We start from the raw sequence: 13,139 nt of genomic DNA, 5'->3' as shown, positions 1-13,139 counted from the left end.
GGGAAATGTGGTAAGATTTGGTTGCATAAAACTGTTGTTTGGCTGTTATATGTGTATGGACATTTCAAAAGCGAACACAAGGAAGGACAAAACAAAAGAAACAATGCTTGAATGCTGCAGATAAATAACCCTATGGAGAGATAAGAGAGATACAGAAAGTGTGCATTTGGAACCATGTTGCCCCGCTGTCTTGTTGAACCGTTTTGGTGGAGCAGGAGACAGCGGGCAAGGGGAGTGATGTTGCATTTAGATGAAATCCTTAAAGCTACGGGCTTGAAATAAAAAACAAAGCTGACAAAAGAGTAAGAAAGTGCATGAGCCAATGTTGATGTCGTAAAAAGAACACAAATTGATGAAAAATGAATATAAGAGTAGCACATAAACACTGTCCTTAACACTGTCCTTTGTGCTGTTCGTCATTTATTCTACACTGCTCGTGTGTATCCACATCAACTTGGCAGAATTTCTTGCCGCCTGCTGTATTGATCTAATAACAGTTCCTTCTTTTTTTTTTCTCCCCCGCCCTTTTCTTTTGCGTACCGTGGATCCAGAGCTTTCTGGAGGCTGTGTATGCCCTGCGGGGCTTCAACGTGCTGTCCGTCCTGGGGCTGGAGGCGGCTTCTCCTGAGAGCGCAAGCAGCTTGCATTTCCTTGCTAGTCACGTGACACCCTTCCTGGAGGGGCTGCAGGTGAGCTTCACCCTCGATCACGTTACCCTTCATCTTTGGACATTCACGAGAAATCTCCGCATCTATTCCTGCCAGCCAGTTCCTGCGTTTTACAAATTACGACAGCTGTTTTGGCGAACACCGCATAAATTTTCAACGCAGTAACATCACTGGGGCCAGTTGCGGTCCCTGCGGAGCGCCATTTGATCACACATGATTTAGCTCACTATTCTTCACATGGTAGAAATGCTAGTTGTTTGAATGGCGCATGGTGAATGTATTTTGAGGGAATGATGGCACTAAGTGAGCGTATAGAGAGATGGTCACGTAAGAATAGATGGTACTTCTGCTCCAACACTCTGTGCCCTGCACTCTGCTGTGGAGGAGGGGCTGTCGAATTTTGTGATATCTAGATTTTGCTCCAACTGGAAGGAAAGCTGTAGTGCCATTTTTTTCTCCAGTAGTTCCTGTTGAAAGGTGACAGCAAAGAAATATACACAAACACGATGTTGCAGCAAGGAGGTCTTTGATATGCATTGTCAAGATTTTGCCTCAAAAGCACATAAGCAGAATTAAATACCCTAAGAAAATTTTTGAACTGTCCTTGATCTCTTGCAAGTAAACTTAAAAATTGCGCATAACAAAAAGACTTGATGGGTGGTTCGAGTTAAAACATTGTGCAGCGTGCCTGGAAAAAAAAAAGAAAAGAAACCCTGGCCGTGAATGAAAATTTTCTCATGGCAGTTCCTCTGCTTTGTCAGCTGTCCAAATTTACTGCAAACTGCATAAAAATTGGGGCAGTAGCCGAGTGATAGCTCTTTGCAATTGTGCAAATGCTGTTAAACATCTCTCTTGCCCCGTACGCTGAGCTGAGGAGAGCAATGTCTGGAATATTTGTCATGTAATGGGAATTTTCGTGGACATGGTGCCTGCTTCATAGTTTCTTTTTTTTTTTTCGTGTTCCTTTTCGTTTACATTTCATGCTTTCTTCATGCGTGTGGGGATTTGAATGTCCACACTTCTGTGATTTTATGAACCCGCAGAATTTTCGTTTAACGAGGCCATGAAGACAAAATTCAACTTTGGTTCATATGAAAGATTGCCTCGTTAGAATAACACTGACACAACTTTTAACGGAAGCTTCACTAAAATAAGCTGCATAATTAGGAAAAACGAGAATGGCCATGTGACCCACTAGCTCGTTTCCGGCACTACAGTCTACGCCCGTTACAACGGACCCTCTGAATCCGGGAAAAAATGTCCGCTGTAGCCGAAGTATGCAGTATCCGACGGGGGGGGGGAGGCCGGGATAGGGGGGGTGTATGAGCCCTAAAGTGGGTACTTTGACAATATTGCATATGCATAGTACATACACTTTGTTCTTTCTACACGCCTGCAGCACCTCTGCACAGTGTTCCCGCGAGGGCAAAGAATCGCGTAAACACCGTTTCCAAAGCTTAGCACCAGCACTTGCAGAAGGCCTAGCACATGCGGTCAAGCGTGTAAAGACGCACAATAAGCTGAGCAAATGAAGCAAGAATATAACTAGGCGCAATTATTAACCAGCTATAAAACATCAGTCGTGGCCATCTGAATTAGCTAGGCTCTTTTAAATCCCTCCATGACAAGGCAGGTTTTCCCGAAACCGTTCGTCAATCAAACCGGATCACTGCCTGAAGTTCCCCCGAGGCAGCTTCCACATTTTTAACGATTTAGTCTGGTCATTGAAACAGCTGTAATGAAATAATCTGATAACAGACAGCTGTGAAATTGGAAGTTAGACCAGTTGGACTGCGCACGGTTACCGGCAGATTGCACACAATGGATGGGAAACAACCCCCCTACTTGAGGCATTCCTTACCTTTTTCACCGAACGGAACGGGAACGATGCATATGTGGGAATAATAAAGACCGAACTTCACTGAACCCGAGTTTTTTATTACATAAAAAAACTGACGAGGGCAGACTCACCTCCGGATGCACAACTTTGAGTATTCGATAGCCCTGTTTTCAATCTCACCGGAGTCGCGTTTATCGGCAGCGGCCTTGTTCTTGACGGTAGAGCGGACCGTCTACTTAGACAGGCCTGTACTTCTGGTGATGTCGTCCTGTTTTTCCCCATGTTCGACAGTGTTAATTACGCTTAATTTATCCGACAGTGACATCGGCTACCCTGCCGCTTATGCCGCTGGTCGCACAAAAAAAAAAAGAGCCACTGGCACTGGCTTGGCTTGGCTGCGCCAACGACCCGGCTGCCAGCAATGTTGCCAGACATAACAGTTTTCTCGCCAAAATAAACAAAAAAAACCATATCGGGTGCCAGCCCCGCAGAAGTCCGCTATAAACATTCAGTCGAAATAATTTTCACCTAAAATTTAGTCTGTTGTAGCGTATACTCTGCTCTAGCCGGGTCCGTTATGAGCGGAGTGGACTCCATTTAAAATGCATGGGGACGAGACAAGCCAACAGAAATGGTCTGTTGTAACCGAAAGTCCATATTTGCCGGATCCGCTGTAACGAGCGTAGACTGTAGAACCTATGACTTATTATGGGCAGCTCTGCGATTGGCTGAGGCCGTCAAAAGCAAACGCAAGTTAGGCAGGGCTTGCAAGCTTGCAGAACGAGCTATGTGCGCTCAACTTTAATGCATATTCATTTTGTAGCACTAAGCATGGTAGTACACGAAAACATAAAGCACCTGTGCAAACCATGCTCACTATATGCTGGCTGAGGCTGCACAGCATTTGGCTGTGTTCGGCTTGCTTGGCGCGACACTGGCCAACTGGCATAAGCAACATTTCCACTGTTTGTCAAGCGTACCTAGTCTTTCACGAACGATTACTATCAACCGTAAGAAATGTAAGCGAGGAGCAAATTCAGACAAAGACAGAGCAAGTGTGGACAGTGGTCCTCGAGCAGTATCGTGGCACGATTTATGAAGCTGAATGGTAAACAAGGGAACACGAAAGAATGGTTCACCATTTGCTGTAGCCAAAGTCAACGTACTAACTTTCGTGTTATAGGTACAGTCTTCATCAAAATTTTCTAGGCCAATCCTAAGCCTTCTCAACAAAAAAAAATTTAGAGAATCAGTTTACCTTTAAACGTGACAAAAATATTTAATGGCAGCGATAAAGAAAGATGTTTTCTCTAGCTTTCCTGAGTAAAAAGCTTCAGCCTCACCTGGTACGTAAGCGTGTACATGGAATTTTTTGCAGCCTGCGCGTGATGAAAAGTGATCGCAGTTTATCGGAGTGAATTTGGGCCTAAAGGATGAACTGACAGAGTAGCAGGTGACGATGAAGGAGGAGTCGTAGAAAGAGACACACGTTGTCACAGCTTCGCGGGTGCCGAGCCGAATCGTACAGTGCTTGGGCTGTGTCTTTTAAAATGCAGATGCGGTGGTTTCTAGCTACGGATAGTGCTCATGCACGATCGTTTGAAAGATCTCTGTGTGAGCTGTGACCGCAGTGATTAGAAGCAACGCGCTTGCTGGTGGCACAAAAGTGAAATTGATGCACTTCCTGTTGCCAGTGCGAAACAAAATACTGACAGACATACTTTTGGGGCAACACCGTAAAAGGAAAGTATGACACCTTGACTTGGTTGGAATACATTGCAGCAAAAATGAATGCTTGCTTTGGCCGATGTGCAAGACTCCTTTATTTCTTTGTTTCTATTGGACGCAGGTGGTGTGCGACTTCCTGGCGGAGGAGCCACCGGCCCAAGTGGAGGTTCCCCTTCCAGAGCTAGTGCGGAAGTGCCAGTGCGCTGCTGAGAAGCGGCTGATCGAGGGGCGGCTATCCGACTACCGCGTCCTCTCCCTGGACCTCCTCAACAACTCCCTCGTCTGCCTCTGCAGCCTGGGTGCTGCAGACAAGCACAAGCGGTGGGTCTCCTCCACCTCCTCGTCTTCTTTGTCTGCTTCTTCTTCATCTTCTTCTCCGTCTTCATCTTCTTTGTCTTCCTCTTCGTCTTCGTCTTCTTCGTCATCTTTGTCTTGAGGGAACAGATGCCCAAAAAGGGTTCGTTTTGGCAGAAATCTTGTGTCGGCGGAGCCTTCGAAATGGAATGGCGGACATTTCTCACAATTTCAATTCGCAACAATGAGAATTAGGGGCTTCCTTTCCTACATAGTTTATTAAGCGTACTGTTTTGGTGGCCATGAGGTTCTTTTGTGTTTCTTCAAGTGAATGGGCATTTATTTTGAGCTTTAGAGTCAATTGCCTTCTTGAATTTATCGATCTTGCATATCCCTGACAGTCCAAGGACTTTCGTTTGCAACGTAAAGTTGCATGTGCCACAAAATGTGATCCGATTGGGGAGTCTTGCACAGTTTAAAACTGCAAATCAAAGAATCCCATTGTTGGTGTTCAACGACTACATGGGTGCTGAAATTTTTTTTTTTGGACACTGTTTGTGGTGTACTACTCATGTTCTCCGAGTGTGTACTACTGGTGTACTACTGGCGTACATGGTGTACTGGCGAACATGGTGTACTACTCATGTTCACACAAGACCGAGGTAATTGGAGAATAATGGGAGAGGCCTTTGCCCTGCAGTGGGCGTAGATAGGCTCGTGATGATGATGATGATATTGACTCATGTTCTGTTGGTCACAAATTTCAGTGAGCTGGTGGGTTGCACGGCCAATCCCTTTTTTCTTAATTATGTAGCTTATTCGAGCAAAGTTTACTTTAAAAGTGGGGTCAGTGTGATTCTAGCGACGCAATCTTTCAAATGAACCAAACTTGTGTTTTGTTGCATGGTTCCTTTGAGATATACTGGTAAAATATACAAGTCATCTGGGAGCTCAACTTGTGCTGTTGGAAATGATGAAACACTCCATAAAGCTGCTAAGTTGCCTTTTCACAAAGCTCACAATATTCTCTGCCAGTGCACTTCACCATTTTCGATGCATCACGCTGGCAAGCATCTCAGTCTCCCAAAATTTCACTCACCGTGAGGAATAGCCAGAGTTGAGGGGGGAGGGCCACTCCAACCCCCTGTGTGTACTTGCAGCATCTGTTTATTCACCAAAAGCTGAAGGGGACGGTTACACACCATTGTGAATGCTGTGCTTTGGTGTTGCAGTGGAGAATTTTAAGGGCACAAACATAGTCGCACTGAAATGTAACAGATTATGCCGTGTTCCGGTACAGGTGTGACCATGAAACAGTTAGTGGAGCCACTCGGTGAAAAAAAATGGTAGGGAAGAATCTGCTCCTCGTGTTAGCAAACTGTCTAGGTATTATTAAGGGTGCGTACTGCTGTACGGGCTGATTTTTTAGGCCCAGGCCTAGTCTAGGCCCATTCCTAAAAGGTGATGCCCATTGCATCTCGATCAAAAACTTTATGGCCAGATTGGAGCCCAGCAGTAATCCCTGCTACGAAGCTTTCCAGCAGTTACATTAGGCCCAAGCCCGAAAATCTTGTCGGAGTCAAGCTTCGTGGTGCAGCCAGTGTCCTGCTGGTGTCATCAAATTATTCACATTGAAGCTCTGACAACTTTCTTGCATAGCACCTGGTGTTAGTCGGGCAAAAGAGAAGTAAACGGCAAATCTCTAGATGTGTACAAACATTCAGATACTCCGCGAGTATCGTTTGCTATTTGATCCCATTTGCAGATTAGTTTCAGCATTTAAAGTACCGTATTTACCCGATTCTAACGCGCACTTTTTTTCCGGAAAAATAGGTCGAAAAATCGCATGCGCGTTAGAATCGGATACGAAACTGAAACTGACGAAACAGCGGAAATTTCGTCCCACCCATCGCCATCGCCATCTCAAGATGGCGCCAAAGCTTTTAGCAACGATTTTTCGGACGCAGGAAGCATAGGCGCCTAGGCTTTTCTATCGGCGTTCACACAAATCGTCAAATCGTTCCACTTGCGCGCTTGATAACAGCAATGGCAGCAGCGGCTCTCTCGCGTTCAAAACGAGGGGTCGGCTGAAGCGTGTGCCCCTGCAGAAGCTCGCGAGATGGCCGTGCGAGGCGTGGGCCACGATCCCATTGACCATGGTTGAACGTTCGTTCAGAAGTCTGGCATCGCGAATGCGCTTGACGGCACCGAGGTCGAGATGTTGTGGTCAGCGGAGAGCGACGAGGAGTGAGATGAGTGAAATCACTTCAAGAAATAAATCGCCGGTTTCTCTCGCATTCGTTTTTCTTGCTCACGAAGTTCCGTGCGCGTTTCAATCGGTGGTGCAAGTTTTTTCGGTTTTTTTGCCAGGAAAATCAAGTGCGTGTTAGAATCGGGGGTGCGTTAGAATCGGGTAATTACGGTATTTCAAATTTTTTGATATTCAATATTTGCTAATAATAAAGCGTCAAAGTTGGCTCTGCCGCACAACTTGCAAACTTTCAAGCTTCACCGCACCAGCATGCTCCGTTGGGTTGGCTTTTGTGCAGAACGCCGAAGCTGTGTAAGGGAGCTTAATAAGCATAAGCCTTGCATGAAACAAGTTTATTCTCATCCTGATGTGTGTTAGCTGAAGTGAAGTGCTACTTGAGAAAAATTGATAGGCTCAAAAGTTTCCTGTCAGTATACGGTAACCGAACGATTTTTTGAACCTGGAGGGGAACGAAAAATTGTCCGAATAAAGGAGCAGTCCCAAAAATCCGCGAGCCATTACTCCCATGGGACAACTGGCGATTTCTCGAGAAAGTCCGGAATATCCAGCAAGTCCAAATTTTTGGAGTCCGAAAAAACTGTCGGCTACTATACCGGCACGAGTAAGGAACCGAGAGTTATTGCTTGTAGGCAGTGCTTGCAGTAAAAGTACTGGTCATACCAGCCACTGCTATGCTTAATGGCTCTATTTATTGGAGCTAGTCAGATATACTTGCTGTTGTCGCAGCAGGTTGAGGAACCCAAATTTCTGCGTCTGACAAATTTCTGTTTCACTGCTTCGCCACCTTGTCTTAGTCTTTTATATAATTATAATTTTCTTCTAAAGCCCTAGTAATAATTGCTCAGCTTTTTTGTTAAGTCCTGACTGCCTAAGGTATCTTCCTTTTTTGTATAAGCTCCTATGCACTAAAGGAAACGTACACATTTAAAAATGTTCAATTCGGTTCCCAGCTAATTTTTACTATTCGCATTAAAAAGTATTCAGTTCGAATCCAGTTTTTAGTAGTGTCTCCTGTCCCAAAGTTTTCACACATCTCTAGAAGTCCGTGAGCGTGCTGGGTCAAAGTTCTCTGTTCTATTTCGCAGGGATGGCGCGGTCGTCCTAGTCCCCAAGGCAGACAGCATAAAAATGGTCTTGGAGAACATCGGTAAGAAAACCATGTATGCTTATTCATGGCAGGTACATTATTTTTGACTCTTGGTGCGCTGTACCAGTTTGCCAGCTTTTAATAATGGGTGGCTTGTGCCGGTTATATTTACGCTAACTTCAGTTTTGGCGGGAATTTTAGTTTTCGTCGTTCATTTTTCAAATTTTAAATCGAGAAGGAAGCAGGTGCGTCTCGGGTATTGAAAATTTGTGTGCCCAATGCGGCTAGGTGTGTTCGAGAAGAAAAGGTCCGCTGATGCTTTCATTTAGGTGCGAGAGGAGGGCCACTCTTGGTGCAAAGCAGTGCAAAGTTATGAAACCCACTTACCTTGGGTCAGTCTTCTTACGTAACCATTTCGACCCCCACTTCCCGTAGGGATGGCTTTGCCTTTTGTGTCGAGAGGAATTTCTCGCAGAAGTAGCCGTCAGCTACCAGCAAATTCTGAGCAGTTACCATCCGACAAGTGTGCCAAGTTATTCTCAAGAGATGTGCTAGCACAACCAGTCACTCTCAATGGCTGTAGTTTTGCTGATTTTGTGGCTGGATCTCAATTGCGCATGGTTACTTGCGTGCATTCACTCTGTGCCTGTGAGCTGGCTTTTCCAGGACTGCTGTGCCTAATGGTTTCCACTTCGTAGTGAAGTCACTGCCTGAAGAGCGTAGTTTGACCCAGAAGTGCAGAACACCTGTCACGAAAGCTCGCCGATGTAAAAAAAAGGGTGTCGCACCCTCTTCCAGTGAAATATGCTTTTTCGTCGTCACTGTAGCCGTGTTGCAGGTTGTGTAAGCACTGCAGTAACTTCCAAGCTTTAAAGGACCCCTGCAACGCTTTTCTTACAGGTAATTTTCTGGCCCTACATGGGTTCTTCGTGTCGTTTAGATACAGACGCAAAAAGAATTATCAGGATCGGTGCAAAAATAAGGAAGTTATTCAATGTTTACATCTACAAATACAAGCAAATGCGGCACGGCCTACGTCACGCCCGAAGCCTATGAATATGACGACGCTGCTTGCAACTTCTTTATTGAAGTTTGAGCACCGTGTGAAATCGCTCGAAATATTCTCCTGGGTGCAGGCCAGGGTTTATACCGCAGGTTTTGCAGAAAATTAGCTTCCCTCCTGCCTGTTTTTCTTTTTCCATCACTACAAATAGCTTGTCCTTGCTGCTTCGATATGGGAGCTTGTAGATAAAATGGTTTGTACCAAGCAGCCTTTCCTCGCACTCCATACATGGTTACATGCCCCTCTTCTTGGCTCTTGACGACAGTGCAGGTTTTGCTGCTCTTTCTCTGCACGATTCTGCAGCTGTGCCCACCTGCAAATAAAACTATTGACAATGCAAACCTCTAGATGCGTGGAAAAAAATTTCGCCACCGATTTACTGTCTCTCGACAAAATGCATCACTCGCAGAGTAGTGATCCGCCCAGAGCTGTCTCCACTGCCGTCGTGGTCCTCAACACTCGCTCCTTCTGTCGAATCGCTGTAATCACTGCCTGATTGATGGAGGTGCGTAATTATCTTCCTCACTGAAGTCATCATCGGCCATGCTTCTCAGCAAACAGCGTGTGCCTGAGAACGCTCCGTAATCCAGAAGGCCTGTGCTGAACATTGTGTTGCACCCTGGTGCACAATTAGGAGAACTTAAACAAAGTTCAATTATCCCTCAAGAGATGGCGCATGATGTTTACAAAGGATGCGGGCACGGCGCAGTGAATAACACCACGAAATTTAACCTTGAACACCCATGCCAGGCATATCCCGACAACGACCGGCTACGGCCATTTTGCATTGTTGGGTATGGTCCGACAGCGGACCGCAAAGAGTTGACTGCGTCTGTAGCACTGGCTCGTACCATGTCGCTCCTGCTGATATGCTATCTCTGCTGTGTGCAATTCGAAAATTTCTCGTTGCTTCTCGTGTTTTGTTTTTTTTTGTTCTTGTTAAAAGAAGTCTTCTATGGCTGGAATCAAGTTGAGTGACTTCCCAAAGGCTACTATTTCTTTCAAACTGAACGAAGCTGTATTTCCTCTTCATGGCCCTAATTAAGCGGGTAGACTGGTACCATTTAGTGATATTTTATTTGCTAACAAATTTTAATTAATCTGTACAGTATTATGGCGTTCTTTGTGCTGGTTTTGAATTGGCAATTAGACTTTTTGCATGGTAATTTTTTAGGTGATTAACGATTTTGGGTCACAATTATAACCATGCCATATAGAATGGTGATTACTCCGTACCTAGGCAGACAAATGACTGAAGAATACAACGTTGGAAGAACTTTTTTGATATAGCTTTTTTCGGCCATTTTGCAACACACTGAACTTCACTCCTCCCACGCTTTGCCAGAAATGGCTCACAGGTGGTGTAAAGTGAGCACAATAATAATTTTCCAAAGCCTTCATTTGAAACATTTGTTGCCAACATTGTAGTCTCCACACACTTAGGTATCAGAAGCGAAAGAAATTACACTTATACCATCTGTGGGCGCCAAGAGATCCGAGGGCGAAATGCTAGCTTCGCATTGCAAGCAAAGCGCCGTTTTACCATCGCATTCTGTGTGAACTGAGCTGTAGAGTGCACTTTAAAATGCTATTTACAATAAAGTATGGTACCTATTGATGAGGAAATTTGCAGACTGATAGAAAAATAATGGCCGTGGATGCTCAAAATTCTATTTTTCAGAAAACTATTTTTTGATCGTTTTTCGGCCTTAAAGACCCATCTCCCCCCTAAGGCAGAGCCACGGAATGCGTACGTTACCTAATAGCGAGACCAAAAGGGAGAGCACTTAGATGTGCCCCCACTCCCAATAATCCTGTTCACAGTCTTTCGAACAAGACATCAAAAATGTACATATGAACTAGTGTAACCAATGAGTAATGTGCTTATTTGTCCGTTCCTTTCCTCCACTCTCTTAGATGAAAAACAAAAAAAAATTGTCATCATCTTGCAGTTCTGATGGTGGAAGTTCAATGCATTTTTATACTTTTGAGCCTGTACTTTGCACTTCTTAGCTCTTGTTGTTTTGTGCCCATAAACTGACCACTGATTTTTTTTTCTTTGGCTTTCCTCTCCTGCCATCTCCCCAGATGTGTTCCTGTCCGCAGCCGCGAAGTCGCCCACAACAAACGGCGTCGATCTCTGCCAGGCCAAGCTGTAGCCGCCCGCTGCTGGGGCCACGCGTTATTTATTTCCTTTTCATATAGAGGGGGTGCAATTGTGATAACGCTTAGTTGTCTTTTATTGGTGGCCAGCCAGCGAGGTGCAATCAGCTGTCACAAAATAGAATCTGGGTTCTCTCTCTTTGTCGTCTACAATCACACTCCCATTGTCGGACTTAAAAAGTGCTCTCTTATAGCCTCAGTCTCTGCTTTCTTTTTTTTCGCTGAATATGTGAACAATTTTAGGCATTTTCTTCATTATGTTGACCTCTCGTGGCATTGTATAGTGTATGTTGTATGTGAGGCCCTTGACCTGTTATGGAGTTTTGCCTCTATTTCCTCCTGCTCTGGCCTTTTCTCAAAGTCTTCAGTGGCATTTATCCCACTGTGGCATTATTATCTCTCTGTGTTGGGTGCAGAGATTCTACAGCAGAATTTTTTTCCAGTTGGGTGTGTTTAACTTGATGCTTATTGCCTTTGGATGGGTGTAAATGGAGTTGCGAAATGTGTTCAACGATGCAATCTCAGGCACGCATTCGCATAACAAAAGAGAGATTATGAATATCTTAGCTCTGGTAATGTGGGACATGAACTGGATTGTATTTGTAGGTGCACAATTGTACTGTGAGGTAGCTTCAGTAGGAATATCTTTAAAGGAGCACTGACACGACACTGACACCAATTTTCGGCGTTAATATTATTGCACAGTTCGCTTCCTTCACTTAACAGAATACCCTGGCTGAAGTATGAGTGGCCTGCGACGCGAAGAACATAGTTCAATTGGATCTCATTTATCGCGGGCGGAGCGGCACTCAGCAAATGAACATCAGCGTGACTTCACCCCGTGAAGCCAAAAGAAGTGACGCGACAGTGCTCGTCAAAAACTCGTGACGTCACTTCACGGGTGCGGCCCCACGAGCGGCGAGTGGGCGCTATACCCTCGCAAGCGGGCGCCGGTGATGTCCGCACAAAGCGGTGAGGTCAGGCCGGGATTCTTTCATATGCGCCGTTCGGGATGAAAGCGCGGGAATTTGAAACAAACGATTTTCAGGCCGTTCATTGTAATTAACTATCGCGCGCTGAAGTATTTGAAGTGCTGTTTCAGGTTCGCCAGGCCATTAAGCATCGATAAAAGCAATAAAAGTGTAACATAAAATTTTCGCGTCAGTGCTCCTTTAAAGGGCATTGTGTTGTTCCCTGCAGAGAATTCAGGGAAATCACACAGTCACTGATGTATATTTTCACCTGTTAGGTGAAAATTTGTTAGATGAAGAGCAGTTTTATTTCCTTCTGTCGCCTGTAATATAAACTACAGACATTTGCTTTTGCCTTCCTTCTGCATTTGGTTGTGCGTACCCTGCTCAGCAAGTACTGTATTAACTCGCATAATGAAAGGATTCTATGCACATGCGGCGATTGTTTGGGCTAAAAAGGTGCATTGATTTTACAAGTAAATACAGTATTGCCCAGCATTGTTTCATTACGGATGCCAAGACAACAGTCGAACCCTTCAGGGTGCATTCTAGTATTACCACACTAATTACAGTTGCCTCACATGCAAGTGACACGTTTGATTAGCCACGGAGTTCTCTCACAACACCCTTCTGTGTTATGTAAAGTGGCGTGCAAGTTACCCCCAGGGCGTAACGGGGCTGCACAGTGCAATGCATAGAACACTGTTGAAACGTGCACAGAGGTGGCTGCCTCTGCTGCATACGATTGGGCCTGTGTCAATTAAAAGATTGTTACAGCAAGCCTTCTGTCGCTGTTTCTTTGCCTACAGTATGAAGCAAGTACGGTGGTTTGCAAATGAAAGCTTTGTATGCAGACAGTAACTCTTGTTTCCAGCTGGAAGAGTTGACTACCTGCATTCTGAACGTTGGCCACCAGGTGAGACCACGGAGTCAAGCACACTAATTCTCTTGGTGGGAGAGATTCCCTGCAAGGTTGAATAGCTCACTAACATGTTTTTCTTTGCCAGTTGGTTTGGGATTGGACTCTGTAAACGGGACAGGCGAGTTGTGTTC

General features: G+C 45.1%; 1 protein-coding gene across 1 annotated transcript in view; it reads left to right on the top strand.

Annotated features, from left to right (window-relative positions):
- Nucleotides 1-12,867, top strand: part of LOC144148416 (uncharacterized) — a 29,211-nt gene extending 16,344 nt beyond the window's left edge. Inside the window, exons 2-5 of the mRNA XM_077679952.1 lie at nt 552-689; nt 4,358-4,557; nt 7,888-7,949; nt 11,041-12,867. Coding sequence (XP_077536078.1) covers nt 552-689; nt 4,358-4,557; nt 7,888-7,949; nt 11,041-11,111 — 471 coding nt within the window. The 3' untranslated portion in view covers nt 11,112-12,867. The remainder of the gene's footprint in view (nt 1-551; nt 690-4,357; nt 4,558-7,887; nt 7,950-11,040) is intronic.
- The last annotated feature ends 272 nt before the right edge of the window (nt 12,868-13,139 follow it).

The sequence above is a fragment of the Haemaphysalis longicornis genome, unplaced genomic scaffold (genome assembly GCF_048455015.1).
Source record: "Haemaphysalis longicornis isolate Haplotype H1 unplaced genomic scaffold, Haemaphysalis longicornis Haplotype H1 scaffold_8, whole genome shotgun sequence".
Lineage (NCBI taxonomy): Eukaryota > Metazoa > Arthropoda > Arachnida > Ixodida > Ixodidae > Haemaphysalis > Haemaphysalis longicornis.
Note: the sequence above shows the minus strand (reverse complement) of the source record. Positions and strands in the feature narration are given on the sequence as shown.